The following is a 14,384-nucleotide window of genomic DNA, read 5'->3' as shown; positions in this document are numbered from 1 at the left end:
TTTAAGTTGTTTTACAAATGTAAGCACTTTTTTTTAAGCAGTATTATTTTGCATATTTAATATTTAGTAATTGCACTTTGATTGGAAGTGTATTCAGTATGTATCTTTTCTAGATGTTACTGTTGTATAGCAAGATAGTCTTGATGTTTGTAAAGTCTAAGGAGAATAATACTGTTAACTTGCTTTATTGTCACAGAAATGAGGTAGATGATTACATTCTAGTCACCGAGAGCTCCAACAACGTATCTTGACGTAGCACAGTTCGTACTATTACAGCAACACTACTTTAATGTACGAATTTGGGTTTACAGGATCTCTGTTTTAAAATGTTATTTTCAGTTGGAGGCCATGCTGTGGTGCTTAAACTGAGCTCATGCTGTTGGTTCCTGTGGAGCGTACTGTTTCTGTCATGAATGATACCTCACTTATGTTAACTTGAACTTGGTTTAAACCGAAATAACATTAGCTAAAATCCAAAGTTTCTGTTTTTTTTTTTTTTTTTTTTTTTTTTTTTTTTTTTTTTTTTTTTTTTTTAAACTTTGATTACAAATTGCAGCAACACTTTTTGGTATGTAGTGTACAGTGAAACTAACATTATTTAAACTTTTAGCAAACACCTCTGCCCTATTACAGAACATGTGGATACATTCTATGGCTCAGCACATTAATATTTAATTATTAGAGGTTGTATTGTAATTACTTTAGAGGTTTCTTGATTGGGAATGGCATATTAACATTTTAACCGTTATAATGTGAACAAATAGATTTTATAAATAGACTGTCTCCGGGTCCCAGTGAGTTAATCGAAGTTTCACTGTGTTTTATCATTTTTTTACCCAGGCTGAAACATGCCGAAGTGCAGTTACTTATTCCCCCAGTTGAAGGTGTGATGCAGACGAACTATAATTATCCATTGCTTCTTGGTTTCCTTTTACTAAACCCAATGACTTCTGCTTTTGATTAAAGAAGATAGCAACCTGCACTAAAACCACCTTCATCAAAACAACTGCTTGTGCAATTTTATTTTCACATTTCCACATGTAATCATTAATAACAGCTGTTATTGCCTTAAAATGCTCGTGCTGGTAAGATTAGACAAGAACAAAGTTGTTGGGGCACATGACCAGAAATAAAATGCAGCTGCAAACAAAATATGATGTAGCAAATAATGTTGTATAATAGTAATACTGTATGTTGTATATTCTCATGTTATCTGCGTACTGTAACTAGAAGCATGTACATGTTTGTAGAACAATGAAGCATACCACAACCGAATGCTTGCCTGTTAGGGTTTCAGCTTTTAAAACCAAATTATCTTAAGGTTGTTATGTTGATACTTAGTGAAGATGTACAGTATTTGTTAAATTCTGTCCACGTACTTATGGACTAAATGTGACTGCATTGCTATTCTAACAAATTTTGAATAAAGTTTTTTTTCAAAACTGTGGTGTTTGTTATTTGAATACAAGAATCTGGATTGAGTTTTTCATCTATTTCTAAAATGCACACAGGACGAAGTAGTTTGTTATTTGACAAAACAATATAATCTTATGTTCTTACATCAAAATTAGTATATATATATATATATATATAATATATATATTATATATATATATATATCTATATATATATATATATATATATATATATATATATATATATATATATATATATATATATATATATATATGCCGTATATAAGTAGTAAGGCGGTTCATTCCGCCAATAAATGGCAGAACAGAAAACCAATACAGGCCAGTCTAACCCAACCACACATACAGTGCCCTGAAAAAGTATTTGCCCCCTGTCTGATTTTCTGCATTCTTGCACATTTTTCAGATTGAATTTGGTCAGATCTTTTTGTGGGTTGCAGTAGTGTGTAGAGGGAGTCTGAGAGAAAAAATGACACCAAAGTTTGGTGCTGCTTTCATTTGTTTGGTGTGCAAGGTAATCAAACATGCAATCTTCAGGTGAGAAAAAGATATTGCCCCCCCCCCCCCCCCCCTAGTTAACTCAACCCAGTTAAAGGGTTAGTTAGGGTCAGCTGTTTGAATACTTTGGTTAACAATTAGACCTGATTTGGGCAAGCCCTGCCCAATATAAATCTGACTAACTTTGGCCCTTACCATCAGAGTGAAGTTATCAGCACACAGGTTCTAGAGGCACATCATGCCACGATCAAAAGAAATTCCTCCGTAAAAAAGTTGTTGATGCCTATCAGTCTGGAAAGGGTTACAAGCCATTTCTAAGGCTCTGGGGATCCACCAATCTGCAGTCAGAGTCATATTGTCTCTGTGAGAAAGTTTGGGACAGTAGTGAATCTTCCCAGGAGTGGCCGTCCTGCCAAAATCTCAAGGCGTAAAATCATCCAGGAAGTCACAAAGAACCCTAGAACAACATCCAGGGATCTGCAGGCCTCTCTCGCCTTGGCTAAGGTCAGTGTTCATGACCCCACCATCAGAAAGACACTGGGCAAAAATGGGACTCATGGCAAAGTAGCAAGGCGGAAACCACTGCTCACTAAGAAGAACATGTCTTGTCTCACATTTGCCAAAAAGCACCTTGATGATCTTCAAGAGTTCTGGAACAGATGAGTCAAAAGTGGAACTTTTTGGCCAACATGGGCCCCGTTATGTCTGCTCTGTATCAGAGAATTCTACAGGAGAATGTCAGGTCATGCGTCCGTGAGCTGAAGCTGAAGTACAGCTGGGTCATGCAGCAAGACAATGATCCAAAACACACCAGCAAGTCTACATCAGAACTGGTGAAGAACAAGAAATTTAACGTTTTGGAATGGTCTAGTCAAAGTCCAGACCTAAACCCTAGAGATGTTGTGGCAGGACCTGAAACAAGCAGTTTATGCTCAAAAACCCACAAATGTCACTGAGTTGAAGCAGTTCTGCATGAAGGAGAAGTCCAAAATTCCTCCACGGTGCTGTGAGAGACTGATCATTAACTACAGGAAGTGTTTGGTTGCAGTTATTGCTGCTAAAGGTGGTGTAACCAGTTGTTGAGTCTAAGGAGGTGATTACTTTTTCACACAGGGGCATTGGGTGTTGTTTTCTTTTAATAAATAAATGAAATAAGTATAAACATTTTGTGTTATTTGTTCACTCAGGGTCCCTTTTATCTAATATTAGATTTTGGTTGAAGATCTGATAACATTCAGTGTCAAAAATATGCAGAAAATCAGACGGGCAAATACTTTTTCACGGCACTGTATATCAAAACTTTAATAGCTGTTAAAATGATGGACTGCATGGCAACTGAAGATTGGGATATGGAAAATCATTAGGTCAGTTAGGACATGAAAAAGGCAAGCACTCTGAATCAAGTCATAATGTGTATGTAAAACGAGATACCTTGCATAGGTGTATAGAGGGGTACTCCCATACATAAAAAGATATGTGAAGGAGTAATACCACTGGAATTCCCCTCAGAAAATGTGGTTCCCTACAAACAGACACCTATTCTTTATTGATATGTATATCACAAGAAAATAAAAACAGAAAGTAAGATGACCCTGACCAGGTCATGCTTCAAACATTAATAGTTACATCTCACGTTTGATGTAGCAAGCATCTGTCCCTATTTGATATGTATCCTGGTTGTACTTGAATTTACTCTGCAGGATAAAAGAAAAAGACATATACCGTAATTAATCTGCTAAAAGTTCCTGTGTTCTGTTCATTTTAAATAGAGTGGAAATTAACAATAGTTGAAATAATAATAATAAAAAGAATGCACACATCGCAACGGAGCTCAGCTTAACTGAATGAAAGCATGTTCCGTTACTCTCAGTGATCTGTTTCCAGAAGCCGCAACTTTGTGGTTGACGTCGCGCGTCATTTTACGTGCATAGCTTGGCGTTTGGTCACGTCACTTCCCTTGCAGCCCATGATCTCCCTTCAGTCTTGTTCTGGTCTTTCTCTTCCTCTCGATCGCCATCATGGGTCGTATGCATGCACCTGGGTAAGCAGCCGCTTGAATGTAGAAAAGTGGGATAAAAACCGGATAGAATGTGAGAAGTGGACTTGAACAAAGTAGGGGGAAATGTTGATTCACTACACGGGAGGAGAGCCGGAGCTAAAAAAAGGATATTTAAATACAAAAAAATTGGATTGAAAACTGCTCCGCTCAGACGTGTATCACAGCAGGGCCGCGTGTGGGCTACTCGGCTTTATTTGTGGGTGAGAAGAATACAATGAAAATAACACGCCTCTCGGAAAATAACATTTAAGACAAAAGCCAAAGCGAATTAATCTTATCGTCGCAAAAGCACAGTCCCGTCTTTGATAGGGTTGTTGGCGGGCTTGCTTTAGCGATTTGGTGGACTTGTAATGGACTCTTTGTTTCTTAATCAAAAGGAAATACCGTAGAGTAAAATATTTCCTCTAGTACATTTTTAGTTAATTGTAACGTTACAGCCATTTTCTGCTTCGTGAAATTCTTCTCGAGTTCTTGCTGCGGCCTACTTCTTACTGCCTGCAGTACACGTAGTTTGCATATGAATACTGGGCACTTGACAACAAATGTCAGGATGCTTTTAAAAAAAAAAAAAAAAACACACACACAAAAAGCACGCAACTCATTCAAACTTAAAAACATAAAACGCTAGAACTTTTACCCTACCAAGAAGTGCAGTACTTTTAGGCTCCCACAACACACTTGTATTAAGCTAATGATGTAAAAATGGCAATGCATCTAAACTAACATTTTATTTTTGGATTTCAACAGAAAGGGCCTGTCCCAGTCAGCGCTGCCTTACAGACGTAGTGTACCGACAGTAAGTATGCTTTAGTTTAATTACATTCAAGAAGGAGCACCACACTGGTCAGATTCACAGTGTTAGTACTCTGTTACTTGTAAACGTGCGTGCCTGAATCTGTGCAAATGTGTCAGTTGATAAGTTTGTAAGTTCTTTGATTACAATTTTGCATTGTGTTTTTCAGTGGCTGAAACTGACATCTGACGATGTCAAAGAACAGATCTACAAGCTGGCCAAGAAAGGTCTGACCCCCTCACAGATTGGTAAGTTCAGGTTTAATATTTTCAATGACTGGTAACAGACGTGTGTCTTGGACTGCCTAATGTTTTCTAATGGTAAGGCAGCCCGAGATCCCAGCTAATGTGAGCATATGAGCTTGAAACTTTACAGCTTCTGGAGTAATTTTATTTTTTTGGAAGTTGCATTTACTTGGTCTACACAGCGAAGTGTTTCAATGTTTGCTTCTCTTTTAGGTGTAATCCTGAGGGACTCCCATGGTGTTGCCCAGGTGCGTTTTGTCACTGGCAACAAAATTCTGAGGATCCTGAAATCCAAGGGTCTGGCACCAGACCTGCCTGAGGATCTGTATCACCTGATCAAGAAGGCTGTTGCTGTCCGTAAGCACTTGGAAAGGAGCAGAAAGGTAGGTTTGCAATGGCTTGGTTATGTACAGAAGATAATTTGACACCAGGATTGTAAGGCAGAATTCTTAAATTCTGGTCTTTCATTATTCCATGTGCTTTTGTGCAACTTGAACTACGTTGACTGATCTAAGGCAAATTGATTTGGTAACTAACCAAATATCTCATTTGAATGAGACAAGTAGGTGCAGCTACTGCTAAATCACTCTTCTTGTCATCAGTGAAGCATGTTCAGTTTTTTTTTCTTACCGGTTAAAAATAGTTTTAGGGCTGATTGCTGGCTAGAATTTTGAAAGCATAATGCATATTTTCAGAACACAGTGGTACCACCTTTAAGAGATTGCATGACTTTTTTTTTTTTTTTTAAAGTTCAGTTCACTAACAATTTAAGTCTGTTTATTTGCAGGACAAGGATGCCAAATTCCGATTGATTCTTGTTGAAAGCAGAATCCACAGACTGGCCCGTTACTATAAGTCCAAGAGAGTACTCCCACCCAACTGGAAGTAGTATGTATTGCATTCATAACATTTCCTGAATGTTTAACCTGCAAGCCACCCTACCATTTACAATGTGTTAGATATCATCCGCCTTAGTTTCATTGATTACACCCGAAAAAAAGAATTGTAGATGAGCTTTAATCTTAAATGCTACCCTAGAAGATGCTTTTAACTTTAAGGTGTCTTTTTTCTAATGCTTTTTTTAAAAATATTTATATAAAAAAAAAAAAAAAAATAATATTTTTATTAGTAGTCTTTAGTGTAAACTCATGTATGTCGAATGCATAAAACACCATTGATTTCTCATGTTGGCTACCAAATGAAGGCTTATCTACAGTTTTGCTGGGAATATATTGGTTTTGCCTTGAAAGATCTGTAACCACTTTTTTTTGTTTTTTCTTCCACAGCGAATCCTCCACCGCATCCGCTCTGGTCGCATAAGTTTCATTTTTTTGGACAAATAAATGGTTACACCTTGATGAAAAGCATGTGTCTGTTTTTATTAATTACTGCCATGTATCCTTGTAGGGGAGGTGGTGATAATCAGGTAGTGTGCCAATGCAAAGAATTCAAATTTGTACAATTTAGTTGTGCAGATGGGAATTGATTTTTGTTCTAAATGGCAAACTTAACTAGTTATGGGGGATGTTTGTATTAGGGTTGGGTATTTTGAGTAATTTAGTCCTTGTACTCTAGCGTTAAACACTGAGTACTTTAAACCTAATTCCAGACAATAGTTTTCTACATATGCACCACAAAAATTACCACTTTAATGTTAGAACCGTTATACTCATTCCTAAAACCGGTGTAGGCAGTCATTCTAACGATACATTTTAAACATCAACATTAAAATGAAAGACAACTATCCTGTACAACTCAAAAGTTTTATTCAAGCACATCATATTGAACATCACAGCGGAAACAGTATTTAAATGAACAATTAAACATAAAAGGGTATATTTTCTAACTTGCCACATATATAAAGCACCACTTTAGAAAATGAAAAAAATAATATAAAACATTTTAAAATAAACTAGTGTGTTGACAGGTATATGTACATACAAAACTAAAATTAAGTTGTTGAATTTAAAACAAAAGTAACAAGTGTTAGCTCTTGTGTGTGTCATTTGGTGCAGCACAGAATCCAGGTTGAGCTGATGCAACCCAGTTTTTTTATTTAAAAAAAAAAAAAAAAAAAAAAAAAGTTTCTTCTGAAGCACTGTGGCTAGCTTCAAGATGAAATTTCTCCTACTGATGTTTTAGGAATTGATGGCTGCCAGGTCCAGTAGAGAAGTTGTGTGTGTACATATAGCATACCCACACTACTGAAAGTAATGGTATGGTCCCACCCTGTAACTAAAGATAATGTGAAGGGACCAGATGAAACAAGTCTGCCAACCTGAACTGACTGGGTCTAAGGTCTGTATTCTCTCGCTTTTGCATTTAAGATTGTGATTGTCAATGGTTGCAGCAACAAATGTAAATTGTATTAACTTGAATTTAATCTACGCATTACAAATGTGTTGCTCTTTCTAGTTTTTAAATGCTGTAGTTTAATTACAGATTTATTTTTCTGTTTATTTTTTTGTGAAGTAGTCCTTTTCTATGCCTGTAACGCAGAAGTGTATTCTAAACAGGATTAGAAAGTCCTGCATTTTTCACAATCTGCTCTGAGCTGATTGCACTTCGTATTGCAGCATGAACGAGTCTCACCTGAGAGTTTACTATAGGGTTGTTCCTGCAACTCTATTTAACGGGTCTGATTGCTCTTGATTTTAAAAATGTACTTTATTGAAGTGAGTTCTGAAACCCAGGAGTGGAGCGAGTTTGTAACCCTATTTTAAAATCATAAAAGTGAAATTAATCTGATACTAAATACTAGTTTCCACTAGTAGTTCTCAAACTGGGGCGTGTGAACTGTATCCTGGAGGATTGTTGGATCGTTATAATGGGCAGATATTTTTATTTTAGCTTTATTGGTGGTTTTGATTGGATTGCCAATAATGCTTCCACCAATCCAGAGGGTTGCATACAGTTTCATCATGTCCTCTGGAAGACTGGTATACATAACGGGTTAAAAAAAGCGCTGGACAAGAGAAATGAATCAGATGGAAAAGGGGCAGTGATGAAGACAATTTGCTTGGAAAACAAAAGTAAACTGGACAATTCCATCAATGGATTTAAAAAAAAATCTGGAATTGATGATGCAATCAGAAACCCAGAGGGATTGTAAACTGCACTTGCTACTGTAGTAGGACTGTTTTTTTACGTTAAGAATTTTTGTGTTGCTCTTTTTACAGCGGTTTAATTAACAGTTGTTTTAGAGTTGTTAGAAAGTCTGTAACAAAACGGTTGCTTATTGTTATCGTTGTAGATATGACTGTTACTGAAGATGCCCATCAAGCAGGTATTGCAGTCCATAAATAAAACCAAACTGTAAATGAGATACAGTTTTAGCAGACATTTCATTAAGTAAACACATGTAGCAAATCCACTGAATGTAATACTAGAACATAAGAAAGTTTACAAACGAGAGGAGGCCATTCGGCCCATCTTCCTCGTTTGGTTGTTAGTAGCTTATTGAGCCCAGATTCTCATCAAACAGCTTCTTGAAGGATCCCAGGGTGTCAGCTTCAACAACATTACTGGGGAGATGTTTCCAGACCCTCACAGTTCTCTGTGTAAAAAAGTGCCTCTTATTTTCTGTTATGAATGCCCCTTTGTCTAATCTCCATTTATGACCCCTGGTCCTTGTTTCTATTTTCAGGTCAAAAAAGTCCCTTGGGTTGACAGTGTCAATACCTTTTAGAATTTTGAATGCTTGAATCAGGTCGCCGCATAGTCTTCTTTGTTCAAGACTGAATAGATTCAGTTCTTTTAGCCTGTCTGCATGTGACATGCCTTTTAAACCCAGAATAATTCTGGTCACTCTTCTTTTCATGCGAGAAATGTCTTTTCTAGAGCAGCAATATCCTTTTTTTGTACCGAGGTGACCAGAACTGAACACAATATTCTAAATGAGGTCTTACTAATGCATTGTGCAGTTTTAACATTTACTTTCCTTGATTTAAATTCAACATGTTTCACAATATATTCGAGCATCTTGGCCTTTTTTATAGCTTCCCCACATTGTTTAGAATAGAATAGATGAAGACATTTCTGAGTCAACATAAACTCCTAGGTCTTTTTCATAGATTCCTTCTTCAATTTCAGTATCTCCGATATGATATTTTTAATGCATGTTTTTATTGCCTGCTTGCAGTACCTTATACTTTTCTTTATTAAATGTCATTTGCCATTTGTCTGACCAGTTCAGAATCTTGTCTAGATCATTTTGAATGACCTTTGCTGCTGCAACAGTGTTTGCCACTCCTCCTATTTTTGTATCATCTGTAAATTTAACATGTTTGCTTACTATACCAGAATCTAAGTCATTAATCTAGATTAGGAATAGAAGAGTACCTAATACTGATCGTTGTGGTGCACCACTGGTTACCTTGCTCCATTTTGAGGTTTCTCCTCTAATCAGTACTTTCTGTTTATTACATGTTAACCACTCCCTAATCCGTGTACATGCATTTCCTTGAATCCCTACCGTGTTCAGTTTGAGAATTAATCTTTTATGCGGTACTTTGTCAAAAGCTTTCTGGAAATCTAAATAAACCAATTTGACCTTTTTAATTGTTTTCAGCTCTTAAATATTTACAAGTTGGCTACTGTATTGCATAAGTAACTCAGCAACTGTTTTAAGAGCTGATAACAATTAAAAAGGTCTAATTAAGCAAATGATCAGTTCAATTAAGGGTCTAGTTAAGTAATTGAGAGCTCAGTTGGAATGAAAACCAGCAGCCACAGGGGGTCCCCGGGACCAGGATTGGAGACCCCTGATCTAGATCGTCTGCAGGTGCATAATAATAATAATAATAAATAATAATAATAATAATAATAATAATTTTTTTTTTTATATAACGCCTTTCATAGTGGACCACCATCACAAAGCGCTTTACAAGATAATGTAGAACACTTTTTGTAAAAGTGGCAGAGCATGCTACATTGCATGTCAAGTAAAATATTAAATGGCCTGTGAAGTTGGCTGTATACATTGGAGACCTGTTGAGATGCATGTAGTTTTAATAGGTATAGGATCACTATACTTGGTGGATATTTACCTTTTATTGATTTTTAATGGTTATTCGTGACGTGTTTGTGAGGGCAACAGTCACCAGGTTCACATGTCATAATTAATAGAACGTGAGCTTTGTGTGTGCACTGCATAGTTATAATGTCAATTCTACGTGATAGGATGAAAAAACACGGGGGATTACAAGTGAGAAGTGAAGAGATACTGAAGAGGACTCGACCCCTTTTTGTTTAACATTGTTACGCATTTAAACAAAGCTTTTGAAAGCGTTGGCATTGCATCAGGAATACAAATAGTTCTGGATAGAAGAAGCTAAATACAGCATAAAGTGACGGACTATGTACTTGCCATCTTTCTGACAGTATATCGTGTTCCCTTTACGTAAGTACAGAACAGGGTGGAGATTTCCAGCAATGTGGGTGGGCCGGAACACAATAATTGACACCAAGTCTTTCTAATTTCAGCCAGTCACGTCTGTGTATGCAAAACCCAACAGGGTGTTTCCAGCACAATGCATAATCGTATTTGGCAAAGCTTTAAACTCCTTGGAAATATAATGTTGACGCAAAAGGGTGTCTTCTGTTTTCTGTTTGAGTAACTGCATAGATATGTACAGCATTAAAAAAATAAAAATAAACACGTTAGAATAATGACAAACAAATAAACCGAATTAGCTCAATTCTGTTTTCATGTTGCATGTGTTAGAAAAATGAAGTGTTACCAAATTAACACGCATATCGTCGCCAAGAAGAACCCTGAAGAAGTAAAACCAACTCAGACAACAGGTTTTAAATCTTCTCGACACTTTTGTCGCTGACACATGCTAAAACTAATATGGATCTTCCGAGGCAGGCTATCGAAACTAAGAACACTGTAGCTAGGTTTCTGGGGAATGGTGTGTTGGTCGTTCCATGGACCTTACAGATATGTACTGTAATTCTGGAACCGCTGAGATTAATTCTTCAGATTGTCTATCGACTGTGGACAGGTAAGCACATACTGACTGTCATTTAACAGCGTGTAGTTGTTTTACTAGCTGTGGGAAAGTACAGGGTGATTACAGTTTGTAGTCACCCTGTTAAGTAGTATTTTTCACCAAAACAAATTTAGCTTCCTTTACAAATCTGAAATAACCGTTACCATCCTAGAATTTTGCGCTTTTTTAGATTAATATTTGTGTCAGAAAATAAATGGTCGTTGTATTGAGCGTTTTTATTTATGCTGGGCTGTGAAGAAGTAGCAAATGTAGGTTTACAACTTAATGTTTGACCATTTTGAATGCAACCACTTTGCATGTTCAACCGTGTATTTCTGTACCCCTCTCGCAATGTGGCACATGAGGAAAACAGCGTCAGTGATGGTCAACAATAAGCACTTAAAACATCACATTAAAACAGTGTATTCTAAAGACACATACTAATACTTTATAACATTTATTATACACGCATTTTGTTCAATTTAGCCTTTATCATTTTTGTAATAGAGTATACCGTTTTTTCCCACCCATTGATGTAAACTTAATTTCATATTAGCAAGAAGTACTTTAATATAGATGCATGATCTTTTAAATGAATATGACTAAATTCATATCAACCACCAGATCACCCAAATATTACAGCAGACCGTTGATACAATTTGCATTCAAATGGAAATAGTTTGATTTCCAGTAACTAATGTTTTTATATTGAATTGACAGCTTTACAGGTGTGCAGATTGGAAATGTATTGGGGAGTCCAGCACCTGAGCTATGCAGAAAGTGAAGGAGAATCACACATATTGCCCCCCACAGTCAAGCGAAACAGAAACAGCGAAGGCCCCAAGTTAAACCATTTAGCCTTAAGTGACTCAGAGTCACACATTATGTACAGCAGTGGCAGAAAGGGCAAGTCAGGCTCATTTGAGCCATTGTTTTTCAATCTTCAATCCCAACACCTCGGCGAATGCAAAGCATTTCTCATACAAAGAACACATTTAATTTGTGATCCAGACCCCAGCAGCACTGAAGTCTCTGCCCAGTCTCGGTCTAGTTGTGACTCACCCGTTACTGGTCAGGAGGAGACATTTGGTGAATTTCCAGTTAAGGATAGCAAGGAAGCAGATGGCACAGCAAGCAATAATCCAAAGATGGAGCAACTGGAAAGTCTACTTGATGACAAAGCAGGTAAAAGGGAGGATGATTCGTGGGATGAAGATGAAAGCAGCTGTCAGGAGTGGGATACAATGGAAAACCAGAAGTTATGGGAATGCTTTGTAAATGCAGCAGACACTTATAATCCACTGAACTTTTCAGCATGTATTTCAAGCTGCCCTCAGAAGAACCAGCCTCACTCTAATGAGACTCATTGTCTTAAAGGTGAGGCAAGGGAGAACTCTTCATTCAGCAGTGACACTGAAGAAGCGTTTGAAAACAAGAATTATTGTTATAACTTCGGTCAAAACTGCTCGGAATCTGAAACTGAAACTGAAGAGGATGACTGGGACAGTTCCAGCAATTGTAGCGCAAGCGACGAGGAGGAAAATAATAAACTGTGGGAATCTTTTGTGAATCCCACAGATCCTTATAGCCCTTTGCATTTTACAGCCTGCACTGTGAGCACCAGCACAACACAGAAATCATCGGAATGTTTAAACAAGCACATGGGGCCGGCGAAGGTGCCAGCGAAATGCCTGACGTTGTCAAACAGTACAAAAGACAGCAGCTATGACAGCCAGTCTATAAATGATTATGAGAGTAATTCTGAAGGTGAAGGTAATTGTGAGCAGCAGAACAAAAAACTGTGGGACTCGTTTTTACAAAGTTCCGACCCTTACAATCTTTTAAATTTTAGAGCTTGCCTGAAAAGTTGCCCAACTGACAACAAAAGTGAAGGTAATGGGGTTAGAAATGAGACAAAAGGAACTGGGCCGGTGAAAACCGCCTCAGTAAAACCAAACTTACCAAAGAGACATTTTAAGCATTCCTTTCAGAACAAAAGCAAAGATAACCAGCAGTTTCTTACCTGGAAGAAGCCTGCCAAGGCAACTGCAAGGCGTACTCAAGAGAAACAGGAGAAAGAAATTGTGAAAAAGGTTAATAGATTTTTTGTTGTTGTATCTCATGTTTTACATGGTTTACATTTGCTTTTCAGTATAAAGTAATTATCCCTACATATGAAATCCAAGTATGTAAAATGGACCTGAATATTTTAGTGAAACTATGCAGAGAGTATAGGTATATTGAGTATTTTTACTTGAAATGTGGATAAATATATATTTTTTTTTTACATTTCTGCATTAATTATTACAGGCTCCATCTCTAATGTCTACAAAGCCCCAGTTAACATGAGCCATAGTCTAATGCAATATGCCTGCAATTATGACTCAGGCAAAATGAATGACTCAGTGAGAATATGATAGCACGTGACCACTGAATAATTAGTCCATAGCTGTCCCTTGTGTCAAATGATATTGTTTTCTGCATGACTACGAGTAAACACTCAACATACAATCAAGCCTAGACACTGTCAGTTGGGTTGTGCTTAAGTGACTCTGGGCATTTGAATCCCCACGCAATACAGACAATAATGTATTCATTTATTTTAAATTGAGTGGGGCGCTTTAATGGGAAGGTGGTTGCCAAACATCCAATTGGCAGTCTTCTTTGACCTAGTTCGGTTTAGAATAGATGTATATTAAAATGCTGCTTCTTTTGTTTCAGGTTACATTTTCACCATTTGTTCATGTCCATGTCATGCATGCGTGGGACTTTGCATTCAGAGCAGCTCGGAAATCTCCCTGGGAAGAAATGGCACGTGACAGAGCCAGGTTTCAGCGCAGGATTCAGGAAGCTGAAGAGACAATAGGCTGCTGCTGGAATTCTGATCACAGGGAAAAAAAACAAACTCAGCTGAGTGCTGAAAACAGTGTTGCACCCACAGTTCTGACGTGATTGGAACCTCTTAAGTTTTGTCTCTGACATCACACTCCAATGTGGAATATACCATACTTTAAAATGCACTGATAATTTCAAATTGTTATTTACAAAATACCTTTACAATTTTTTATTTTTTATGAATAGCTAATGATTTTGCTACTTCATGTAAATGCATTTAAAGTCTAAAATATACATTGTATGTGTATATATATATATTTAATAACCATGTCTTTAGCAAGATAATTGTTTGTAAAGTTTATTAAATATTTTTTTGGATTTTCTAATTCATTTCAGTCTTTTTTCTCCTGTGTTGCTGAAATTGTACCTCGGACGCAGGGTGGAGTATGTGAAGATAAGTTTTTTCTGTTTCAAGCTGATAAGCCAGCCAGTATGAACTTGGCAATAATTGCAAGTACTTGAAAG

General features: G+C 37.0%; 2 protein-coding genes across 2 annotated transcripts; both read left to right on the top strand.

Annotated features, from left to right (window-relative positions):
• Window positions 1–3,908: 3,908 nt before the first annotated feature.
• LOC121294284 (40S ribosomal protein S13) lies at window positions 3,909–6,386 on the top strand. The gene is made up of 6 exons (XM_041217853.1): window positions 3,909–3,972; window positions 4,738–4,786; window positions 4,953–5,031; window positions 5,242–5,411; window positions 5,816–5,916; window positions 6,315–6,386. Exons 1-6 carry the CDS (start codon window positions 3,950–3,952, stop codon window positions 6,346–6,348), a joined length of 456 nt encoding a protein of 151 aa, XP_041073787.1. The 5' UTR covers window positions 3,909–3,949; the 3' UTR covers window positions 6,349–6,386.
• Window positions 6,387–10,540: 4,154 nt separating this feature from the next.
• LOC121294931 lies at window positions 10,541–14,160 on the top strand. The gene is made up of 3 exons (XM_041219150.1): window positions 10,541–11,036; window positions 11,745–13,117; window positions 13,746–14,160. The coding sequence occupies exons 1-3, from the start codon at window positions 10,883–10,885 to the stop codon at window positions 13,974–13,976; spliced, it is 1,758 nt and encodes a 585-aa protein (XP_041075084.1). The 5' UTR covers window positions 10,541–10,882; the 3' UTR covers window positions 13,977–14,160.
• Window positions 14,161–14,384: the final 224 nt, after the last annotated feature.

Source organism: Polyodon spathula, chromosome 19 (assembly GCF_017654505.1).
Source record: "Polyodon spathula isolate WHYD16114869_AA chromosome 19, ASM1765450v1, whole genome shotgun sequence".
NCBI classification, from domain to species: Eukaryota; Metazoa; Chordata; class Actinopteri; order Acipenseriformes; family Polyodontidae; genus Polyodon; species Polyodon spathula.
The sequence above is the reverse complement of the archived record's forward strand: the minus strand, read 5'-3'. Positions and strand labels throughout refer to the sequence as shown.

Bases quoted from the DNA above. Each gene is read 5' to 3' on its own strand.
- LOC121294284 (XM_041217853.1), top strand. From the start codon at position 3,950: ATGGGTCGTATGCATGCACCTGG. The intron at 3,973-4,737 runs GTAAGCAGCCGC...GGATTTCAACAG, and splicing joins GGTCGTATGCATGCACCTGG to AAAGGGCCTGTCCCAGTCAG. The intron at 4,787-4,952 runs GTAAGTATGCTT...TGTGTTTTTCAG, and splicing joins ACAGACGTAGTGTACCGACA to TGGCTGAAACTGACATCTGA.
- LOC121294931 (XM_041219150.1), top strand. From the start codon at position 10,883: ATGGATCTTCCGAGGCAGGCTATCGAAACTAAGAACACTGTAGCTAGG. The intron at 11,037-11,744 runs GTAAGCACATAC...TTGAATTGACAG, and splicing joins TGTCTATCGACTGTGGACAG to CTTTACAGGTGTGCAGATTG. The intron at 13,118-13,745 runs GTTAATAGATTT...CTTTTGTTTCAG, and splicing joins AGAAAGAAATTGTGAAAAAG to GTTACATTTTCACCATTTGT.